This window comes from Salvelinus namaycush, chromosome 12 (assembly GCF_016432855.1).
Source record: "Salvelinus namaycush isolate Seneca chromosome 12, SaNama_1.0, whole genome shotgun sequence".
NCBI lineage: Eukaryota > Metazoa > Chordata > Actinopteri > Salmoniformes > Salmonidae > Salvelinus > Salvelinus namaycush.
The window spans coordinates 33,236,916-33,260,167 of NC_052318.1; the positions used below are offsets into that span (position 1 = coordinate 33,236,916).

General features: G+C 44.0%; 1 protein-coding gene across 1 annotated transcript; it reads left to right on the forward strand.

Annotated features, from left to right (window-relative positions):
• Positions 1-1,813: 1,813 nt before the first annotated feature.
• Positions 1,814-10,567, forward strand: LOC120057488 (neurite extension and migration factor-like). The gene is made up of 3 exons (XM_039006090.1): positions 1,814-1,995; positions 4,845-4,966; positions 6,570-10,567. The coding sequence occupies exons 1-3, from the start codon at positions 1,814-1,816 to the stop codon at positions 10,565-10,567; spliced, it is 4,302 nt and encodes a 1,433-aa protein (XP_038862018.1).
• Positions 10,568-23,252: the final 12,685 nt, after the last annotated feature.

Genomic DNA, 23,252 nt, shown 5'->3' on the forward strand with positions numbered 1-23,252 from the left:
TGTATATATGTGCCCTTTGGTTTCCATGGTGCTGTCGATTATTGTTACAATATCCGTTGGTGCGTGTGAGTACCTGTGCTGTGTGTTTTGGCTTTCGTGCCATTGTGAATTGCGCAGATGATTACGGGTCTCGTCCCGTGTGTTAACTTCTTACGGCTGAGATCCCGTTAACGGGATCGATATGACAACAGCCAGTGAAAGTGCAGGGCGCCAAATTCAAACAACAGAAATCTCATAATTAAAATTCCTCAAACATACAAGTATTTTACACCATTTTAAAGATAAACTTGTTGTTAATCCCACCACAGTGTCCGATTTCAAAAAGGCTTTACGACGAAAGCACACCATCTGATTATGTTAGGTCAGTACCTAGTCACAGAAAAACACAGCCATTTTTCCAGCCAAAGAGAGGAGTCATAAAAGGCAGAAATGTAGATAAAATTAATCACTAACCTTTGATGATCTTCATCAGATGACACTCATAGGACTTCATGTTACACAATACATGTATGTTTTTTTTCGATAAAGTTCATATTTATATCCAAATATCTCAGTTTACATTGGCGCGTTACGTTCAGTAATGTTTTGCTTCCAAAAAATCCGGTGTTTTTGCAGAGAGCCACATCAATTTACAGAAATACTCATAATAAACATTGATAAAAGATACAAGTGTTATGCATGGAACTTTAGATAAACTTCTCCTTAATGCAACCGCTGTGTCAGATTTCAAAAAAGCTTTACCGAAAAAGCACACCATGCAATAATCTGAGTACAGCACTCAGAGACCAAAACAAGCCATACAGATATCCGCCATGTTGTGGAGTCAACAGAAGTCAGAAATAGCATTATAAATATTCACTTACCTTTGATGATCTTCATCAGAATGCACTCCCAGGAATCCTAGTTCCACAATAAATGTTTGTTTTGTTCGATAAAGTCCATCATTTATGTCCAAATACCTCCTTTTAGTTCACAAATCCAAATTCACAAGGCGCAGGCCAGACAAAATGTCAAAAAATTCCATTACATTTTGTAGAAACATGTCAAACGATGTATAGAATCAATCTTTAGGATGTTTTTAACATAAATCTTCAATAATGTTTCAACCGGAGAATTCCTTTGTCTTTAGAAATGCAATGGAACGCAGCTACCTCTCACGGAAGCGCGCCTGACTGAGCTCATGGCCTTCTGGCAGACCCCTTACTCAATCAGCTCTTATTCTCTCCTCCTTCACAGTAGAAGCCTGAAACAAGGTTCTAAAGACTGTTGACATCTAGTGGCAGCCTTAGGAAGTGCAATCGGACCACATTTCCACTGTATATTGGATAGGCAAAGACTTGAAAACCTACAAACCTCAGATTTACCACTTCCTGGTTGGAATTTTTTCTCAGGTTTTTCCCTGACATATAAGTTCTGTTATACTCACAGACATCATTCAAACAGTTTTAGAAACTTCAGAGTGTTTTCTATCCAAATCTACTAATAATATGCATGTCTTAGCTTCTGGGCCTGAGTAGCAGGCAGTTTACTCTGGGCACCTTATTCATCCAAGCTACTCAATACTGCCCCTCATCCATAAGAAGTTAATCATTGTGTGCGTGTTATTTATTCGAGGTACTTGTTTTGGCTTTCTACCCTGTGTTTTGTTAAATGTTTGTTTGGTCTTCGTCCCCGTGCCTTTACACGGCACGCCGTAATTTGGGCTTAATAAAAAAAAATATTACGCATTCCTGCATCTGTCTCCCGCTCCTTCATGCTAACGTGATAGAATAATCAACCATTAAGGGAGACAGTGGGAATGGCCTGTCCAACGATGTCCGACGTCGCCTCAACGAGTCCGTCCGACGACGCCACTTCAGCAGCCACAACTGGCCCGTCCAGCGCCGCCACAACCGGTCCGTCCGACGCCACTATTACTGGTCAGCTGCATCGGGTCCTGATCGACCCGCACTGCGTTCCTGTGATCGTCCGCGAGGCCGGTGTCATGTGCTGCTGGTGAGGTGCGTCAGGGAGGGGGTACTGTCACGGATCCCTCCGGAACTTTCATTACGCACACCTGTCCCCTGTTCCCACTGATTAGTACTTGTATAACTGTGCCCTTTGGTTTCCATTGGGCTGTCGATTATTGATACGATGTCTGTTGGCTCGTGTGAGTACCTATGCTGTGTGTTCTGGCTTTCGTGCCATTGTGGATTGCGTAGATGATTACGGGTCTTGTCCTGTGTGTTAATCATTGTGCGCTTGTGTTATTTATTCGAGGTACTCCTCGCTCTTTTGTTTGGGTTTCAACCCTGTGTGTTGTATACATGTTTGTTTGGTCTTCTTCCCCGTGCCCTTGCACGGCACGCCGTAATTTGGGTGTAATAAAAACCCTATTATGCATTCCTGCGCCCTTCTCCTGAATCATTCATACCGAAGTGACAGACTGATCAAAACTCGTTTGCAGCAGACATATGGTGAGCAATATGTTTGAAACATCGATTCCTAATAAAATCACAGTATCGAATCGCAATACATATCGTATCGGCAACTAAGTATCGCAATAATATCGTATGGTGAGGTCCCTGGCATTTCCCAGCCCTAGTATGCATCTATTATTAATTAGGTGCCTACAGCCCCTCATACACTTAATCTACTGTATGTGGCCTCAAGTAAATTAAACCAATAAGCAACATTTAAGATGTGTTTTTATTCCCTTGCTCAGCAGCTAAGAACACACTGTTTTTCCAAGTTTTGCTCAATATGGCTTCAAACAAAGGAATGAGTGCATGCAGAGTGCAGTATGATGTAATATAGTCAAATATACAGTAACTATGCAGTGGTTGACGTAGTGCTCTGTAGGATTTTGAAAGTTGAATTATTGAAGACTTATCATTTTCTATAACATCATCATACCTCTGCAATGGTGTACTGCTATGCCCTACTACAAACCCATACTGTAGTGTTTCATTATTTTAAGTGAAACTGGTCAATCATACGTTATGTTTGCTATGCTGTAGCCCAGCACCACCATTTGGCTGATTTCTGGTTCATATAAAATTGTGATTTCAGTGTTTCTCTCGGGATTCAGTTGTTCCTCCTGAGAAGAAAGACTCAGTGTCACATATACTCCCATTTAGAGCCCTGATTGCAGCAGATGGATCAGGTGATGTGGATGTGGACTGAAAGTGAATCTCCTGCATTAGCAGTGATCCCTTCTGTTTAATCACCTCAGAGCCTCTGGGCCAATGGCCCGCACTCTGAGCAGAGAGAGAGCTCTGATAACCTGGGCCTCTTAGAAATAACATCATTTCGTTTCATATGATGGGATGTGTTTTCCTTTTCTCTGCATACAGAAATGGAAAAAAATAAATTGAATGTGCCTCACAAGGGTCTGATAACCACAGATGCTACCCCATGCCAGTAATGGATTCAAGTCTGGCAGTTATACTTTCACGCATTTGTCATCTTGGGCCCGCCAGGTGTTGTTTTTAGTTGTAAAAAGATGCTGAGCATCTCCCACTGAATAATTTTTCATGTCTCTGCAAACTCTCTCCCTATACTACTATGTTTCCAATGGTCCCTCTCTATGCAGTGCTGAGATTCAACAATTCTAATGTTAAGATTTTCAAACTGCTTACCAATGACTCATACTGACTAGAGTCTTCCCAGTAAGATTAGGGCACAGTGGTAGACACAGACCCCTGGTCAGGTTAACACACAGACCCATGTCCAGGTTATCACAGAGACCCATGGTCAGGTTATCACAGAGACCCATGGTCAGGTTAACACACAGACCCATGGCCAGGTTAACACACAGACCCATGGCCAGGTTAACACACAGACCCATGGCCAGGTTATCACAGAGACCCATGGTCAGGTTATCACAGAGACCCATGGTCAGGTTATCACAGAGACCCATGGCCAGGTTATCACAGAGACCCATGGTCAGGTTATCACAGACCCATGGCCAGGTTAAAACAGACCGAGGCCCAGGTTAATGACACAGAGAACCAGGCCAGGTTAACACAGACAGAGGCCCAGGTTAATGACACAGCGAGCCAGGCCAGGTTAACAGTATCGTTCTAGCTGGCAGTGAGTCAGCACTGCGCTGGCAGAGAGTCTTGTTTCATGCGGCTCACAAACCTTTGTCGCAAATTGCCTCGAGGAGAAACAACATGGCTTAATAATGTGTTAAATTGGACATGATCGTTGGACATAGGGCTAATTTTATGCAACCTCTTATTGCTTCTTCTCCGTCTCCATTAATCTGGCCATTTGTTTTTTCTCCCTGGCTGCAAGAAAAGGGATAGTGGGAGGAGGATGGGGAGTTTGAGAGCGTGAACAAGAGAGTTAGAGAGCTAGGAAAATGTAATATTTTTTGGGACATGATTTTATACAATTGTTACTTCTGACATTTGCTTAGAACAATTCTCATTCAGCAAGCATGTTATTGAGGAGTTTTGAGACGAGAAACACATCAAGCGATCAACAAAAGGCCAGGAGGATGTGCCTGCAATTTGCATGCAGACTGAGGCTCGGGTGTTTAAAAGCCTACTAGATACAGTATAAGGCAGTCTCTAATAATGGTGCCCAAAACAATATCCCTTGGTAGCCCATAGATGGGGACATATATTTTACAGGAACAAAGAGTAGAATCTTGGGCTAAAGGTAGAAATATAGCATCCCGAATATTCCCTAGCCTCTTTTGAAGCCCCAGGAAGAGTAGCTGCTCATGCAGCAGTTGAGAAAGGCGAGAGTCAACATGGATTTGCATGGCAGTATATATTATTATGATGACATAATATACCTTTTCCTTTGGTCAGCATCAGTGTTTTCATGTGTCTTGTGTTTTTCTTCTGCAGGTTGGATAGTGGTAATAATGTAAGGGACAAGAACCACGCTAAATTGATGGATGTTTTTCAAGAACCCAACTTTGCTGTGCTGGCTTCAAACCTGGAACAGATCAGCAAAGCGGACGAGAATGGTAAAGACATGTGTATGTTGCTTTGCTAGAAACACATTAGGCCTACTTGAATAAAAATAAAAAAGGGAATGGACACACCAAGATCTAATTCTTCTCCACAGGTGTAGCTATATTGCATCATATTGTACTGTATGTTATAGCATTTTACAATGTGTTTTTATGAAGGAACAGAGGGAATGCTGCTACATTATCACGGTACATTATGTCACAATCAAAGCACGAGTTCTTATATGGAACAAGATGCTACAGTACGCATGGTTTTCACCTCCTCCGCTATTTACCTCGGCTGTGACCTTCACAAAGCTGTAAGGCAAGAAGCCTCAGCCTTGATATTTAGTGACCTTAACCTTTGCTACTGGTTTTAATGCTCAGAGACGGTCTAATGAATGTGTGGAATGTTTTCGTCCGTTTTTTAATTCTGAAAGAACTTATCATCCTTTCCCACGACACTCCCATCCTTAACGACCCTGAATGTCAAAGGGTAAAGACCACTCACACAGAGGAGGGGAAAGGTTATTACTTTTGTCATTCCTTCCATTCATCCTGTAAATACATCAACATAAAGATGTTCAATCAGAGTAATAGAAAAGGCCTTATTTAAGATTGAACAAATAGGCTAATGATTTCTATATTTCCACAAAATTTGTCCCATGATTACTTTCTATTATGGCTTTTATTTTATTCTCATTGCATTCTTATCACAAATTATAGAGCACAAGAAACACAATGATGATGATTAATGATGAGCATTTCATTTTTCTCAAGAAAAAGCTGAATTCCCCTTTTCAGCTTAAATTAGCTCTAATATGCCTCGTCTTTGTACAAAATTATTACTTTGTGCAGCCTGTTTGAAAAAAACATGACCTGTGTATTTTACAAACTGTAAGATAGGCTAGGAACATACACTGAGTGTACAAAACATTATGAACACCTGCTCTTTCCATGACTGACCAGATGAATCCAGGGGAAAACTATGATCTCTTATTGATGTCACTTGTTAAATCCACTTCAATCATTGTAGATGAAGGGGAGGATAGGTTAAAGAATGAGTTTTAAGCCTTGAGACAAGTGAGACATGGATTGTGTATGTGTGCCACTGAGGATGAATGGGCAAGACAAAATATTTAAGTGCCTTTGAACGGGGTATGGTTGTAGATGCCAGGTATGGCGGTTTAAGTCAAGAACTGTAACGCTGCTGGGTATTTCACGCTCAACAGTTTCCTGTATGTATCAAGAATGGTCCACCACCCAAAGGACATCCAGCCAACTTGACACAACTGTTGGAAGCATTGGAGTCAACATGGGCCAGCGACCCTGTGGAACACTTTCAACACCTTGTAGAACCCATGCAGAGAAGAATTGAGGCTGTTCTGATGGCAAACGGGAGTGCAACTCAATATTAGGAAGGTGTTCCTAATGTTTTGTACACTGTGTACATTGAGCTGAAAATGAAAAATAATTAAAGAAAGGAAATAGTATAGTATATTAAAATGTAATCTTATATAGGAAATACAGTATGTTAAAGTACTCTCACATTGTCCATCAGTGAGTTCACAAAGGAATTAGTTGATATCTGATACTATCTCTTTGTTCCGCTCTACAGAATCACACAACCAGGACAGTTCTTTGAAGCTAGACAGTCCCGGCACCCCTCCTAAAGCCAATCCACCAAAAGGATGCCCTGAGAGTGAGAGGACCTCACTGAGCCCATCCTCACCTCTGAGCCCAACAGAGACCCCTGAGCCCAGCACCACTACTGCTGATGACTCCTCCTCCACTCACACCATCTCCCTCACCTCCTCCTGCTCCACCAAGTTGGTGAGTCACTGGGCTCTTCCAGAGGACTGTAGTGACAAGGCTGCCTTCACCATGATGGAGACAGGGAGTGTCTCGGCCCTGTCTGGGGGGGACTGCCTTATGCCACAGAGCCGCACCTGCCTGGGCTGCTTCATCGAGAGCAAGGACGCTACAGAGCCTGAGCCAGGGCTGGGCCTGGGCCGGGACTATGACCCCTGTCCTGTCTCCTGTCCTGACATGGCCATGCAGTGCATGAGTTCTGGTATCCGCTACGGGGATCAGCTGCTCTCAGACCAGCTCCTCAGCTACCCAGAGCACAAGGTCAGGGAGGTGGAGAAGACAGATGAGGAGAAGTCAGCGGAGGACAGTGACTCGGAGGATGCCACGTCAAAGAGTATCTACGAAGGCCTGCTCCTGGACAAGTGCAACGGTGAGGAGGCTCTGCTGGCCAACTCCAGCCAGGACTGGGGCTGCTTTGAGTCCTTTATCAGCGAGAGTAAGATCGAGCTGCTGGACCTCTGCTCTAAGAACGAGCTCTCTGTAAACCTCTTCTCAGAAGAGGACGTAGACAACTATATGTTTGATGATGAGGACTCCACCCTGGGCAGCGACGTGTGCTCGCTGAAGATACGCTACGAGTCCTTCCAGGACAACGTCCGAGAGAAGACCAGCACCATTCAGGAGGAAACCCAGTTCAACTTCTTCCCGAGTGTCGTGGCCAAAAAGGAGGGAGAGGGAGCAGTGAAGAAGGAAGCTGAAGTGCCGCAGGTGAATGGAGAGAAGGTCGAAGTCTGGGCGGCTGGAGAAAAGGTTGACAAAAACAACAGCAGCAGCTCTGCTGAAGTGATGCCAAATGTCAGTCCAGAGAGCAGCTACCTGTTTGACTTCAACAACTCCACAGAGGACTCTGGAGAGTACAGCGATGACAGCTCCTGTACTGGATCCTCCCTTGACACCTGCCAGACCAAACGGAAATACTGCTTTCTCTCCAGGGAGAACTCCAGCTCTTCTAGTCAGCTGAGCTATGGGCTGAGGTCCAAGAGGAAAGTCAGATACAGCGACGACTATCTGTATGACGTGGATTCTATCGAGAGTGAGAGGAACACGGAGAAAAAAGAGAAGCAGCCGATGGGTCCAAAAAAAGAGGAGGATGACGACTGGTGTCCAAAGAAGAGGAGAAAATCCTCACGAAAAGAGCCTCCGGTGATAATCAAATACATCATCATAAACCGATTTAAAGGGGAGAAGCACATGTTAGTAAAGCTTGGAAAAATTGACACGTCAGAGACAACAGTAAGCTTAAGTAAGGACTTAGTTCATAAGTACCAGAGAATGGCCCCTCTGAAAGACTACTGGCAAAAGAGGCGCCAGGAAATGCAGGAGCAGCGCAGGCTGGCTGCTGGTGATAAAAACAGATTTCCGAATGGCTGCAGGCGTTCCCTTAATTCTAGCCTGACAAAACGAAAATACAGGATTGCAAATAGAGTCCGGATTCAAAGAATTCACACTGTAGAGCTCTCGCCAAACCACGCCGATCACAAGCAAGAGGTGCGAGCAGCTGAGGATCAGGCTGCCTGTACAGATATGGCATCAATAACAACAACAACCTCCGACTGTGCTGCTAGATTAGACCAAGGAAGTGTGACAGGAAAAAGCAGATCGCTAGAGAGGGAGGGGAAGAGACTTGGAAATAAGATTTTGAAAATAAGGAAATTTAAAAGCGAGGCCAGACTGAAGTCGAAAAAAATGACAGATGCTCAGCAGAAGGATGGTAAAACTGTGGTACACCTACAAGAGGTTGGCCCACTATCCCCAAGTCAGCACCCTGACATAGTTTATTCTAAAGCAGGCAGCCCCCAGCTTTGTGATGACTCCACTGTCAGTGTCGACCCCACTGAAAAGTCTACTTTTACACCAGCCCCCTGCTCCTCTTCCAGCACAATGACCCATCCTGTAAATGTGAATAGTGGTCTACCTGTCATCCCCGGAGGCTACCTACAGACATTACTAGATGCCTCTGACTCATCCAGTAACACTGGACTTTCATATTACTCCCAGCAGCAGCAGCAGCAGAATCCCCGACAACAGTTTCCCCATGGGCTCTACCAGGAGGAGAATCCATTCACTAACCTACAGCTGGCCCAGAGCTGTGTTCTATCTCCTCCCTCAGAGTCCGAGCTCCAACAGTCCCCCTCTAACTCCAATCAGATGGAGCCAAACTTCACTCACATATCATGGCAGTCTGGAGGTGAACAGCTACCATTTACATCTGACATTCCACCTGAATCTGCTGGCTTTTCCAACGCCATGCCTTTGCCAATGACAAACAACTTGCCGTTGTCAGGATATAGTCAAGTCAATGTAGATGGCAACAGACTGCTGAATGATAAGGCACATTTACCTGAAGAGCCACCAGGACCAGACTCAACCCTACAGGCCAGCCGGGCAGCTGAAGAGGAACAGGTGCAGTTCCATAGAGTCACTCTAAACACAGAGAACGGCAGGCTGGCCAGCTATGACTCTATGGGTTCACTGTCTGCCTCCTCTAGCAACTACAGCACTATGAGTCACAAGTCCTGTGAGAAGGAGAGTGAAGAGGATGTGAACGAGAACTTCTTGGCCCACTGTAGTCCCAAACTGGTGATCCAGCAAAGTACTGATGAAATCACTCCCCTTAGGGAGTCCACAGACCTACTGGACATCTCCAACTTCACCCCCGATAAGTTCAGGCACTCGTCGTTGTCAGAGATGTCGCCACCCGACACACCAAATCTCTCCCCACAGGTGATGGGTCCAGAAATGAGGGAAAGCCTAGGAAAGGCCAGGGAGTTTCAAGGAGAGACAGGAGACATGACACTCTCAACTACACCTGATGGGACTAAGTGGGACTGTAATGTCCTGCCACAACAAAACCATGATGGCAGAGCGATAAACAATCATCAGTTCCAGTTCCATACTTTCAATGACAATGATGGCACAGGGTTAGATGATAAAATTGACGGCACGGACGTCTTTGATGAGCAGGCTGAATCTATTGGAGGCCGAACTAAAGGTCCCAAGTCAAAAAGGAAAACGACCAGTAAACAGAAAACCAAGACTCCAAGGGCCCCCAAGACAGAGAAGAACAAAGCCCCTAGACAGAATTCTCGTTCATCCAAAAAGCTAAAAGCCCTGCTTGATGCAAAGGCAAAGGCGAAAGGTGAAGAAAGTGAAGGTCTTGCTGGACTGTCAGAAGTCTGGCCTTTACTGGTGGAGCACGGTGGGGGCTGGGCAGACGGCGGCAACAACAACAACAACAGTGCTGTGGATGACGACCAGCGAGAGTTTGAGGAGCCCTCCAACATCCTGTCCAACATAGTCTCTGGGATGGCAGAGGTCGAGAGGTTTATGAAGGTGTCCATCGAGCCACTGTGGGACCCCATTTCTGGACTCTGTCAACCTCCAGAGGCCAACAGCCTTAAAACTAAGACACTCAAAATCCTGGCGGGCACAACAGCTGACGTCAGGAAAAAGGGTGGTTATGCCACCTCCCCTGGGGCAGGAAGGGGTAGGAAGGCAACTGGCAGGGGAGCCAAAAACCAATCCAAGTTCATTCCTTCAAACCCCTTCTTCCCCCCTCTCACTCTAGACTGCAACATGTTCAACAAGTCCAGCCTCGGTATACCTGGCATCTGTGGGCCCGCACACAAAAAAATGTACCGTCACAAAACCAGTGCAAAATTTGCTGGAGATGAAAACAATACAGGGAAGCGGGACTCGAGCAAGAACGTAGCTCTGATGGCCTCTTATGAGAAACTGAGGTAATATTTTGTAACAGTGGCTGCAAAATACGTCCCCCTCACTCTATTTCCTCCCACCTCTTGCTCAGTTCCCTGGGTTCCCTTACTGCTCTCACTTTTTGACTTAAATCCAAGTGTTGCATGGCAAAGACATTAACCCTGACTACCCCACCTCCTTCTTTTACCCTGAAACAACTTGCATGTGAGCTTTTATTTGTTCCGGCGAAACTACCTATTGTGTGATTGATTGTCTCTAGCTTGACTGTGATTTCGAACTACCGTGGCTGCTTTTTGTTTCTGACACTGCTGCTTGATTCACCTTTCCTGGTCTTTAGTTTGTTTTGTTTTTTGTTACTTTAAGTTTGACTTTTGTATAATAAGAAAAATTGCCTTGAAAATGTTTTGAAAATCATTTTTGTGATACTTAATGGTTTGCTTTGTTTTTTCAATTCTCCATTTCAGCGGAACAGCTTGCCCCTCCTTAACAATGTCAAAATTCAGTTTGTGGCTCTCCACAAATGTTTAAAATAACAGTTCAAAAGTTGTCCGTCCTTACATTTAGTCAATGGTTGCCTTCAGTGTACAAAGCGAGAGTGGAGTAGAGTTAGTCATGAGGGAACAATAGAAGTGTCCTATCATTACTGATACCACCCAGCCATTCCATTTGTGGATGTTTTACTGGTGTTGGAGAACTGTATCGCTGTTCTGCTGGGAACCAGACTTTTCAGAATAAAAAAGGGACATTTTTGTATTAACGATAAGACGACTTTCTCATACTGTCCTAATTTTCTTAATATCTTGAAATGGCATTATTTGTCATTGGCTTTTTGCCATGGTTTGGGGAGAGGAGGTGGGAGGGGAAGTGGAGTAAGTACCCAGAATTGCAATTTGTTAATGCTATTGTACAGAGACATATGCACTATTTGCAGAATATGACGATAATTATAATAGTTGAAAATGGAATTATGTGCCAAACGTTGAACAAGTATCTGTATAAACATTTTCTATCTATATGTATATTTGCTGTTTCATGTTCTTTTTGTTAGGGTTGGGGGGTGGGGGTTCTGGACTTCGGTGGCCGGTCGACATTCTAGAGAACTTACACTTCATTCGGTTTGCCAAGCACCTGCAGCTGACAGTGATACACCTTTTACCAAAATGCAAATGACTGTCTTTTCATTCATACATTCCTTTGAAATGATTGCCATCTGAACTCAAAATCAACAGCCAGCATGGCGATACAGAGAAGGGGATTAAATAGGTCCTGTGGAAAGCTGCCATAAGCTGTTTCAGCAACTAAAAAGTAGCACTGTGTCAATAAGAAATCTTTATGCTCTAACAGGTTAGTTCAATCTTGAGGTTTGAATTTGTACTCTACTCAAGGTTAGTATACTGCTTCATGTAATCTCATGCAATCTCATGGATTCACCTACCACTGCACAAACATGGAGCTCTGTATTAGATTTCTACAATTTATTTCAATTTACATGAATTGATACTATCCATCAGAGATCGAATATTTATTGTGAAGACCTTTTGTCTCTCGAAACCCCCCTTCCCCTCCAACTTCTCCAAGTTGCCAGGCTAGCCATTGAGACTGGGGATCAGGACAGGTGTCACCACCAGGTGGTGTGGAGTAGACTGCCTTATATCATCCCTGCCCATTGTTAATTGAATGTATTTGGCTTCCTCTCCAACACGAGTTTTATATGATGTACCACTGTTGAGCTGCCTGTGAAAGGTGCTTGAAAGCAAATGAACTTACAGGTAACTGAAAAAAGGATGAAGAAATCCTCTGTGCCCTATTTATGAATGTATAAGATACTGTTATGTTTGATGTAATTCTGCCATGATTTTGACATTAATTAGAATTGTGTTTTGCCATTTTTGTTGAAAATAATATTTAGCTTTATAAATATTGTCAGAGTTGTTGCCAGATGGATTCCAAAATAACTCCTGACATCCTCCATGAATCTTGTATATTTTTCAGTGTGCCAATTTGTAAAATATTTTCTAAGTGTATATTTTTCTTAGAAAGTGCTGTGAAGTATTTGTAAATGTGGATACCCTTTTTTCGCCTTTATAGGCAGTGAAAGGGATGTATAATGACATGCCTTTGGTTTTAAAAACCAAAATAACAAACATGACAAAAAAAATTATAAAAGGAGAGAGGGAAAACACTGGGGAAAAAAGCTGTAACATTTTGTCGGAAGTTTTGTAATCAGACCAATCTTGTTGTGGGAGTGTAGTGCTATAGTGTAAAAAGTATGATAAAAGAAAAAGAAAAACTGAAATAAAGACATATTTGTGATTTTATTGCTGTTTTATAAATCATTCTAGTATCATTTTGTTTTGTTGTAACTGTTGCAAAGGTTTAAATATTTGTGAACAAGCCTGTATGGTGACAATGTAATATTGGTAACTTGCTGAGTTTTGTAATAATGTTTATGGAATAAATATAAAATAAAATGAGGTTTTGATTCCTGCTTTCAGATGAGGTCTCCATTTTCTTCTCTCCAGGGACTGTATTGACATCTTTCTGAAAATGTATACAGTCCTTATGTTGCATAGATCTTAAAGACCCTCAAAAAGTGTTGATATTACATTTTACTTGTAGTCTGAGTAGTTTGTCTGCAAATAGATTGACTCCACAAAATGCTAAACATGTTACTTCATATACAGTAACAGTCAAAAGTTTGGACACAGCTACTCATTCAAGGATTTTTCTTTATTATTTGTACTACATTGTAGAATAATAGTGAAGACATCAAAACTATGAAATAACAGATATGAAATAATGTAGTAACCCAAAAAGTGTTATGCAAATCCAAATCAATTTAAGATTTTAGATTATTCAAAGTAGCCACCCTTTGCCTTGATGACAGCTTTGCACACTCATTCTCTCAACCAGCTGCACCTGGAATGCTTTTCCAACAGTCTTGAAGGAGTTCCCACATATGCTGAGCACTTTTTAGCTGCTTTTCCTTCACTCTGCGGTCCAGCTCATCCCAAACCATCTCAATTGGGTTGAGGTCGGGTGATTGTGGAGGCCAGGTCATCTAATGCAGCACTCCATCACTCTCCTTCTTGGTCAAATACCCCTTACACAGCCTGGAGGTGTGTTGGGTCATTGTCCTGTTGAAAAACAAATGATAGTCCCACTAAGTGCCAACCAGATGGGATGGTGTATCACTGTAGAATGCTGTGGTAGCCATGCTGGTTAAGTGTGCCTTGAATTCTAAATAAATCACAGTGTCACCAGCAAAGCACCCTCACACCGTTACACCTTCTCCATGCTTCACGGTGGGAACCACACATGCAGAGATCATCCGTTCACCTACTCTGCGTCTCACAAAGACACGGCAGTTGGCACCAAAAATCTAAAATTTGGATTCATCAGACCAAAGGACAGATTTCCACCATTCTAATGTCCATTGCTCGTGTTTCTTGGCCCAAGCAAGTCTCTTCTTCTTATTGGTGTCATTTAGTAGTGTTTTTTGGCAGCAATTCGACCATGAAGGCCTGATTCACGCAGTCTCCTCTGAATAGTTGATGTTGAGATGTGTCTGTTACTTGAAATCTGTGAAGCATTTATTTGGGCTGCAAGTTCTGAGGCTGGTAACTTTAATGAACTTATCCTCTGCAGCAGAGGTAACTCTGGGTCTTCCTTTCCTGTGGCGGTCTTCATGAGAGCCAATTTCATCATAGCGCTTGATTGTTTTTGCGACTGCACTTGAAGAAACTTTCAAAGTGTTTGAAATTGTCCGGATTGACTGACCTTCATGTCTTATAGTAATGATGGACTATCGTTTCTCTTTGCTTATTTGAGCTGTTCTTGCCATAATATGGACTTGGTCTTTTACCAAATAGGGCTATCTTCTGTACACCACCCCTACCTTGTCACAACACAACTGATTGGCTCAAACGCATTAAGAAGGAAAGAAATTCCACACAAAAACAAGGCACACCTAAACTTAATTGAAATGCGTTCAAGGTGACTACCTCATGATGCTGGTTGAGAGAATGCCAAGAGTGTGCAAAGCTGTCATCAAGGTAAAGGGTGGCTACTTTGAAGAATATAAAATATATTTTGATTTGTTTAACACTTTTTTGCTTACTACGTGATTCCATATGTGTTATTTCACAGTTATGACGTCTTCACTATTATTCTACATTGTAGAAATGTTACAAAAAATAAAGAAAAACCCTTGAATGAGTAGGTGTGTCCAAACTTTTGACTGATACAATACATCTTTTTTTTCAGACATTGCTTTGATGAATAGGCACTTGTTTAGAGAGACTACAATAAATTTACTCTAGATTATAGAAGCCTTGGATAAAAAGGTCAAACTTGTTGACTAGTTATCATGAAGTTTTAGTGAAAAGTGTTTAGTTTTAAATAGCTGTGTAAATAAGTAGGCCAGACAATTTTTTCAATCTTTTTTGGCATAAACTATGCCTGAGTTAGTAGTCAGGCACCTCAGCAGATGGCAGCATTCAATCTTTTTTTCTTTATGAGGAATAGTTCAGACTATCCTGGTACATTGCTAGGCCTTGTAACATATGGTTAGCATGGATTATACATTGCAAAATAGCTATGTTCATATACTTTGCTCATCCACTGCTGCATACATTTGAATTGAATAACAGCTAAATAGGAATGTGTGTGAATGTTGACTGCAACAACAAAAAAATCTAACCAAGTGTCAAATATTCTGTTGTTTATCTATTGTTTATGTTAACAGGCAAACCCAAGGTCAGAATGCTCAGTAATCGAGTGAGAGGAGTAAGAATGTCTAGTTGTCTACCACTGAGAGGAACACAACAGAATGTTTATTCATGTACCTTGTAGGGGTGGGGTGGGGGGGCAAATCACAGCTATGGAAATCCACAGGGTGCATTGTACAACTAGTTGTTGGCTCCCTTTTTCCTCAAGGTAAGGAGGGGTGGAAAAATCACAAGGGAAAAAACAGACTTACACATAGGAGTTTCCACTAGGATGCATGGATGAAGGATATATGTGCAAACCAATGACTAGTATATATGAAGGTGCAAACAAGTTTTTTTTTTCTTGCCAATATAGTTAGTAGACAGCTTCTGACAACATTTTGGCCTATGCAGATCAATGCACTACTAGGCCAAGGGCTTCACATTGAGAGGGGTTGTCTATCTCCTTGTCTTCATCAACACTGATCTGGACAGGTGAAACAAATGCTTGGCCTCCAATACAATGCTTCTATCTATATTTCTTCCTGCAATGTACTACCATAGACAGTAGCCTACACTGTACTGTCCATCCCCGCCAACCACTGAACCAGAGCGGAGAACGAGCCCCTAACATTCCTATCCAGTCAGATTGTATGCTCATGTGTTTTACCCAAAAAATTGACACACGAGTGAGTGACAGACCTGGTAGAGAGCGTGGTGAAACAGAGACAATACTGTCTGTCCTGCTGAGTTTTGATGCAGTCTTTACCCGACAAAGTCAAACTAGGATGTGTCAGTTATCCTGTGAGAGATTTTGTTTCAAACCCATTTTCGTGTTTTAGGTGCCAAGCTTATGGTCATGTTGCAGCAGTGTGTAGGAGGGAGATTCCTAGATGTGGTAAGTGTGCAGGTGGGCATTAGTCAAAGGAATGTGTAGTATTGGTGCAAAAAATTGTGTGCGTTAACTGTAGGGGTACCAATGGTGCTGGAGATCAGAAGTGTCCGATGAGAGAAAGGCAGGTTGAGGTTGCCAGGATCAGAGTTGTACAGGTGTCATATGCTGAGGCAGTGAAGAGAGTAGTAGAGGAAAATGGGTTCAGGGTGAGGGATCCTAAGAGGACCCCTGTGAGTAGGCCGAGGCCAATAGACAGTGATAGGAATAACTATCAATGTGCTTCAGTAAGGTTGGTTTCATAGCCATGATTACCCCTAATTGGTGCCATCAGCGTCGGGGTGTCCAGCCGGGTACTCACAGCACGTTCCTCCCCTCTATCACCCACCCCCGGGGTAGACCTCCCGGGATACCAACCCACCCCCGACCGGACGGGAGGCGTGCTCAGGACTAGGTTTGCGCGTGCTTAGGACTGGGTTTTCGTCCCTCCTGGAGAGGGCGTCCGCATTGCCGTTCCGGGCCCCCGACCTGTGGATAACAGAGAAAGAGAATCACTATAAGGACAGGAACCAGCGGGTGAAGCGGTCATTCGTGTTCTTACCTCTTGCTATCCACACGAGTCGGGCATGGTAATCAAGGTGAAATTCCTCCCAAGGAGGTAATACTTGAGGGTGTCCAGCACCCACTTCACCTTCTCGGCAATCGAGTACTTTTCCCTCTGGAGGACATACATGGAGTGCTCCTCGCCTTCCTGCTCTTGGGACAAGACGGCCTCCACCCATGTCAGACGCGTCGGTGTGGACCAGGAGATTTTTTGAGAAGTCCGGGGTGGCGAGTACCGGGTGAAAACATAGCGTGTCCTTCAGGGCCTGGAATGCCGCCTCAGTGTCCTCCATCCATCACACCGTCTGGGGTAGGCGTGCCTTCTCTAGGTCTGTGTGGGGAGAAGCTATTGCGGCAAAGTTAGGTACAAATAGACTGTAATAGCCTGCTAACCCCAGGAACATGTTCACCTGCCTATTGGTTCGAGGGACCGGCCATCCACCAATGGTGGCATTTTTTTTTTCTTGGTGCTTCACATTTCCAGATAGCCCACGTACTCCACCTTGGCGTAGCCCAGCTTGCACTTATGGGGGTTCGCGGTCAGCACCGCATCCCTTAGCACATCCACCACCACCTGTAGCCTACAGAGATGGGACACCCAACTGTCACTGTGCATGATTATATCATACAAATTAGCAGCAGCGTACTCACGGTGTGGGCGCAGGACACTGTCCATGAGTCGCTGGAAGGTTGCTGGGGCCCTGTGGAGCCCAAAAGGAAGAACCCGGTAGTGGTATAGCCCCCCCCGGGGTGGAGAAGGCCGTCCTCTCCTGGGAGGCTGCTGCCAGCAGCACCTGCCAGTACCCCTTCGTCAGGTCCAGGATGCTGACGTACAGTTGAAATCGGAAGTTTACATACACCTTAGCCAAATACATTTAAACTCAGTTTTTCACAATTCCTGACATTTAATGATAGTACATATTCCCTGTCTTAGGTCTGTTAGGATCACCCCTTTATTTTAAGAATGTGAAATGTCAGAATAATAGCAGAGAGAAGTATTTATTTCAGCTTCTATTTCTTTCATCACATTCCCAGTGAGTCAGAAGTTTACATACACTCAATTAGTATATGGTAGCATTGCCTTTAAATTGTTTAAAAATTGGGTCAAACATTTCGCGTAGCCTTCCACAAGCTTCCCACAATAAGTTGGGTGAATTCAGGTCAGGTTTGTCAGGTTTGTAGGCCTCCTTGCTCGCACACGCTTTTTCAGTTCTGCCCACACATTTTCTATGGGATTGAGGTCAGGGCTTTGTGATGGCCACTCCAATACATTTACTTTGTTGTCCTTAAACCATTTTGACACAACTTTGAAGTTTGGCGGTTTTGGAGCAGTGGCTTCTTCCTTGCTGAGCGGCCTTTCAGGTTGTGTTGATATCGGACTCGTTTTACTGTGGATATAGATACTTTTGTACATGTTTCCTCCAGCATCTTCACAAGGTCCTTTGCTGTTGTTCTGGGATTGATTTGCACTTTTCACACCAACGTACGTTCATCTCTAGGAGACAGAACGTGTCTCCTTCCTAAGCGGTATGATGGCTGCATGGTCCCATGGTGTTAATACTTGCGTACTATTATTTGTACAGATGAACGTGGTACCATCAGGCGTTTGGAAAATGCTCCCAAGGATGAACCAGACTTGTGGGGGTCTACAATTTATTTTGATTTTCCCATGATGCCAAGCAAAGAGGCAATGAGTTTGAAGGTAGGCCTTGAAATACATCCACAGGTACACCCCCAATTGACTCGAATGATGTCAATTAGCCTATCAGAAGCTTCTAAAGCCATGACATCATTTTCTGGAATTTTCCAAGCTGTTTAAAGGCAGAGTCAACTTAGTGTATGTAAACTTCTGACCCACTGGAATTGTGATACAGGGAATTATAAGTGAAATAATCTGTCTGTAAACAATTGTTGAAAAAATTACTTGTGTCATGCACAAAGTAGATGTCCTAACCGACTTGCCAAAACTATAGTTTGTTAACAAGAAATTTATGGAGTGGTTGAAAAACAAGTTTTAATAACTCCAACCTAAGTGTATGTAAACTTCCGGTTTCAACTGTATATCGCCTTCCCCTCTAGTGGTTCATCAGTTCGTCCACCTGGGGCATGGGGTAGGCGTCAAATTTACTGACCTCGTTCAGGCCCCGGAAGTCATTTCAGAATTAGACAGTTCCGTCCGGTTTTTGTACCAGCACTATAGGGCTAGACCACTCACTCTGGGACTCCTCCAGTACCCCCATCTCTAGCATTGTCGTCACTTCCCGTTAGACCGCCGCCCTCCGTGCTTCTGGTATCCGGTATGGCCATTTACACACTTTTTGTCCCGGACGTGTGTGTATATGATGTTCCACAAGATCCGTGTGCCCCGGCGCCTTGGAGGACACGGACGTATTCTACTCGACCAACTCTCAGAGCGCTTGTCGTTGGGTCAGGATATGGTCTGCCCCCACGGAAACTTTGACGGTTGGCGGACCTTATAATGGACGTCGCCTACCGCTCAACGATGTCGTAGGGCCCGTGCCACGCAGCTAGGAATTTGCTCTTTGTTGTATGGCCCTGTTGCGCCATGTGCTCCCTCACCACTGACCAAATCACCTTAATCCTCTCCGTCATCTCCTGCACGTGTTCCACCACACTGCAAAGCGGCTTCGGTTGGTCCTCCCAGACCTCCTTGGCTAGGTCCAGCAGTCCACAGGGCCGATGGCCATACAGGAGCTCAAAGGGGGAGAACTCAGTGGACGCTTGTGGTACCTCGCTCACTGAGAACATCAGGTGGGGCAACAGCTGGTCCCAGTTCCTCCCGTCTCTCTCGATGACCTTCTTCAGCATCTGATTTAGGGTCTTATTGAATCGTTCGACAAGTCCATCCTTTTGTGGATGGTACACACTGGTCCTCACCTGTTTGATTCAGACATCTTTCATTACACGAGACATGAATGTGGTGGCCTGGTCCGTCAGGATTTCCCGTGAAATATCCACCCGACTGAATAAATGGAAGAGCTCCCGTGCAATATCTTTTGTTGTCAGTGTGCGTAACGGGATCGCCTCTGGATACCGGGTGGTATAATCCACGATTACCAGGATGTATTGGTGTCCCCTCGTGCTCTTCACCAACGGACCCAACAGATCCATCGCCACCCGCTCAAACGGCACCTCTATAATTGGCAGGGGAACCAAAGGGTTTCTATAATGTGCCCTCAGGGCTGTGATCTGGCACTCTGGGCAGGTACGGCAGTAGTCCTCAATGGCGCGCTTGACTCCGGGCCAGTGGGATTGATTCCCAATCTGCTCCCTGGTTTTCTCCTTCCCCAGGTGTGCCACGAGCAGGTGAGTGTGGGTGAGCTGCAAGACAGTACTAACATACTGGTTGGTATGAGGATCAATTGTTTTGTCTCCCCATTGCGCTTTACTATCTGATATAATAAATTGGGCTTGATGGCGAAGTGTGGGTAGCGCCACTCACTTACCCCAGGTAACAGCACGTCTTTCACCGCGATCACCTGCCCCTCGCGTTCTGGAGGTTGGGGTCCGAACTGGGCCGTCCCAAACTGGCCCATGAGGATTCCCTTGTCGGGCGGCCCATCTGGTGCCTCCAGCTCCATATAGTGGAGCCTGTGGTCCTCCTCGGACGATGGCTCGTTTCCGTGCGCAGGGTCATCTCCCTCCTCCACCATAATTTGCAAATAAATTCATTAAAAATCCTACAATGTGATTTTCTGCATTTTTTTTTCTCATTTTGTCTGTCATAGTTGAAGTGTACCTATGATGAAAATTACAGGCCTCTCTCATCTTTTTAAGTGGGAGAACTTGCACAATTGGTGGCTGACTAAATACTTTTTTGCCCCACTGTATGTGGCCTGCACGGCTGGTTGGCACTCTCCCCTAATTACCCCTAATTGGTGCCATCAGCGTCGGGGTGCCCAGCCTGGGTACTCCAAGCAGAGGGAGCCAACGTCGCGGCACGTACCTCCCCTCTATCACCAAACGGAGGTTTGGTTTGAAACTGCTAGTGAGTCGGGTGAAGATAATAGCACAGAGAGTGAGAATGAGAGGGTTACAGTGTCAAAGAAAAAGGGAAACAAGAGAAGTAAAGCTGTGGAGGAAAACAGGAAGCCACTTGATTTGTTTTACTCAGAGTGAGCGTTTTGAATCAATGCAACCTGGGAAATCCGTTTAACTTCTCGAGGAAGTGTGGGTGAGATTCACAAGAAGGGGTCTTTTTATGTGTGTGTGTCTGCAGATCAGAAGAAACTTGTTTTAAGACTCAAAAAGATATCGGAGTGGAATGTTTCCTGTATGGATTTTTTTGTAGCAGTGCGCCTATCAAGGGTGTTATTTCTGGGGTGGTGCAAGAAGTAAAGGCAGAGGATGTAATTGAAGACATACAGTAACAGCCAAAAGTTTGGACACACCTACTCATTCAAGTGTTTTTCTTTATTTTTATTATTTTCTACATTGTAGAATAACAGTGAAGACATCAAAACTATGAAATAACAGAAATCATATAGTAACCCAAAAAGTGTTAGAAAAATCCAAATCTATTTTAGATTCTTCAAAGTAGCCACCCTTTGCCTTGATGACAGCTTTGCACACTCTTGGCATTCTCTCAACCAGCTTCACCTGGAATTCTTTTCCAACAGTCTTGAAGGAGTTCCCACATATGCTGAGCACTTGTTGGCTGCTTTTCCTTCACTCTGCAGTCCAACTCATCCCAAACCATCTCAGTTGGGTTGAGGTCGGGTGATTGTGGAGGCCAGGTCATCTGATGCAGAACTCCATCACTCTCCTTCTTGGTCAAATAGCCCTTACGCAGCCTGGAGGTGTGTTGGGTCATTGTCCTGTTGAAAAGCAAATTATAGTCCCAATAAACGCAAACCAGATGGGATGGCGTATCGCTGCAGAATGCTGTGGTAGCCATGCTGGTTAAGTGTGCCTTGAATTCAAAATAAATCTCCTCCTCCATTCTTCACGGTGGGAACCACACATGCGGAGATCATCCGTTCACCTACTCGACGCAGAGTAAGTGAACGGATGATCTCCGCATGTGATCTCCGCATCCGTTCACCTACTTTGCGTCTCACAAAGACACGGCGGTTGGAACCAAACATCTCAAATTTGGATTCATCAGACCAGAGGACAGATTTCCACCATTCTAATGTCTATTGCTCTTGTTTCTTGGCCCAAGTCTCTTCTTCCTATTGGTGTCCTTTAGTAGTGGTTTCTTTGCAGCAATTCGATCATTGAAGGCCTGATTCACACAGTCTCCTCTGAACAGTTGATGTTGAGATGTTTCTATTACTTGAACTCTGTGAAGCATTTAATTGGGCTGCAAGTTCTTATCCTCTGCACCAGAGGTAACATTGAGTCTCCCTTTCCTGTGGCGGTCCTCATGAGAGCCAGTTTCATCATAGCGCTTGATGGTTTTTGCGACTGCACTTGAAGAAACTTTCAAAGTCCTTCAAATTTTCCGGATTGACTGACCTTCATGTCTTAAATTAATGATGGGCTGTCGTTTCTCTTTGCTTATTTGAGCTGTTCTTGCCATAATATGGACTTGGTCTTTTACCAAATAGGGCTATCTTCTGTACACCACCCCTACCTTGTCACAACACAACTGATTGGCTCAAACGCATTAAGAAGGAAAGAAATTCCACAAAAAAACAAGGCACACCTGTTAATTGAAATGCATTCGAGGTGACTACCTCATGATGCTGGTTGAGAGAATGCCAAGAGTGTGCAAAGCTGTCATCAAGGTAAAGGGTGGCTACTTTGAAGAATCTCAAATATAAAATATATTTTGATTTGTTTAACACTTTTTTGGTTACTACATGATTCCATATGTGTTATTTCGTAGTTTTGATGTCTTCACTATTATTCTACATTGTAGAAAAAATAAAAAAATAAAGAGAAACCCTTGAATGAGTAGGTATGTCCAAACTTTTGACTGGTACTGTAAATGGAGTGGTTGGTGCATGTCGACTGGCCTGTTGGTAGATGGAGAAAAGAAATTCACTTAATCCATGCTATTGTTCTTTGATAAAGAGTCTCTCCCTTCTCATATAAGTTAGGATTCCTAAGGTACCCTGTAAGAGCTTTTGTGCACAAGCCCCTTCAGTGTCATAAATGTAAAAGATTTGGTCACGTGTCAAGTGTGTGCAGAAGGGAAGAGTATCATGAAGTGAAATTCTGCAACTGTGGAGGTGAACATGTGCCTGAATTCCTGGGGTGCCTTGTTAGGGTGAAAGAGAATGAGATGGCAAGGTTAAGGAGTGTCCAGTGTGTCTCCTATCCCGAGGCGGTGAGAAGATTGGAAGGAACGAGTGGCGGGGAAAAAACTATGTTAGTAGAGCCACCAAGACCAGTGAAGGTTTCTCATAAACCGAGGGATAGTGAAATGCTACATGTTAAAAAAGTGGACTTTGTATTATTTATTGCAGTGTTCATAATCTGTACAGCACAAGTGGAGAAGAAGTCGAAGAAAATTGGAATCATTGTGAATGCAGCTGTA

Excerpts from the sequence above, each read along its gene's own strand:
- LOC120057488 (XM_039006090.1), top strand. The coding sequence starts at position 1,814 with ATGTCCGACGTCGCCTCAACGAGTCCGTCCGACGACGCCACTTCAGCA. Across the intron at positions 1,996-4,844 it reads GCCGGTGTCATGTGCTGCTG|GTTGGATAGTGGTAATAATG; the intron begins GTGAGGTGCGTC and ends TTTCTTCTGCAG. Across the intron at positions 4,967-6,569 it reads CAGCAAAGCGGACGAGAATG|AATCACACAACCAGGACAGT; the intron begins GTAAAGACATGT and ends TCCGCTCTACAG.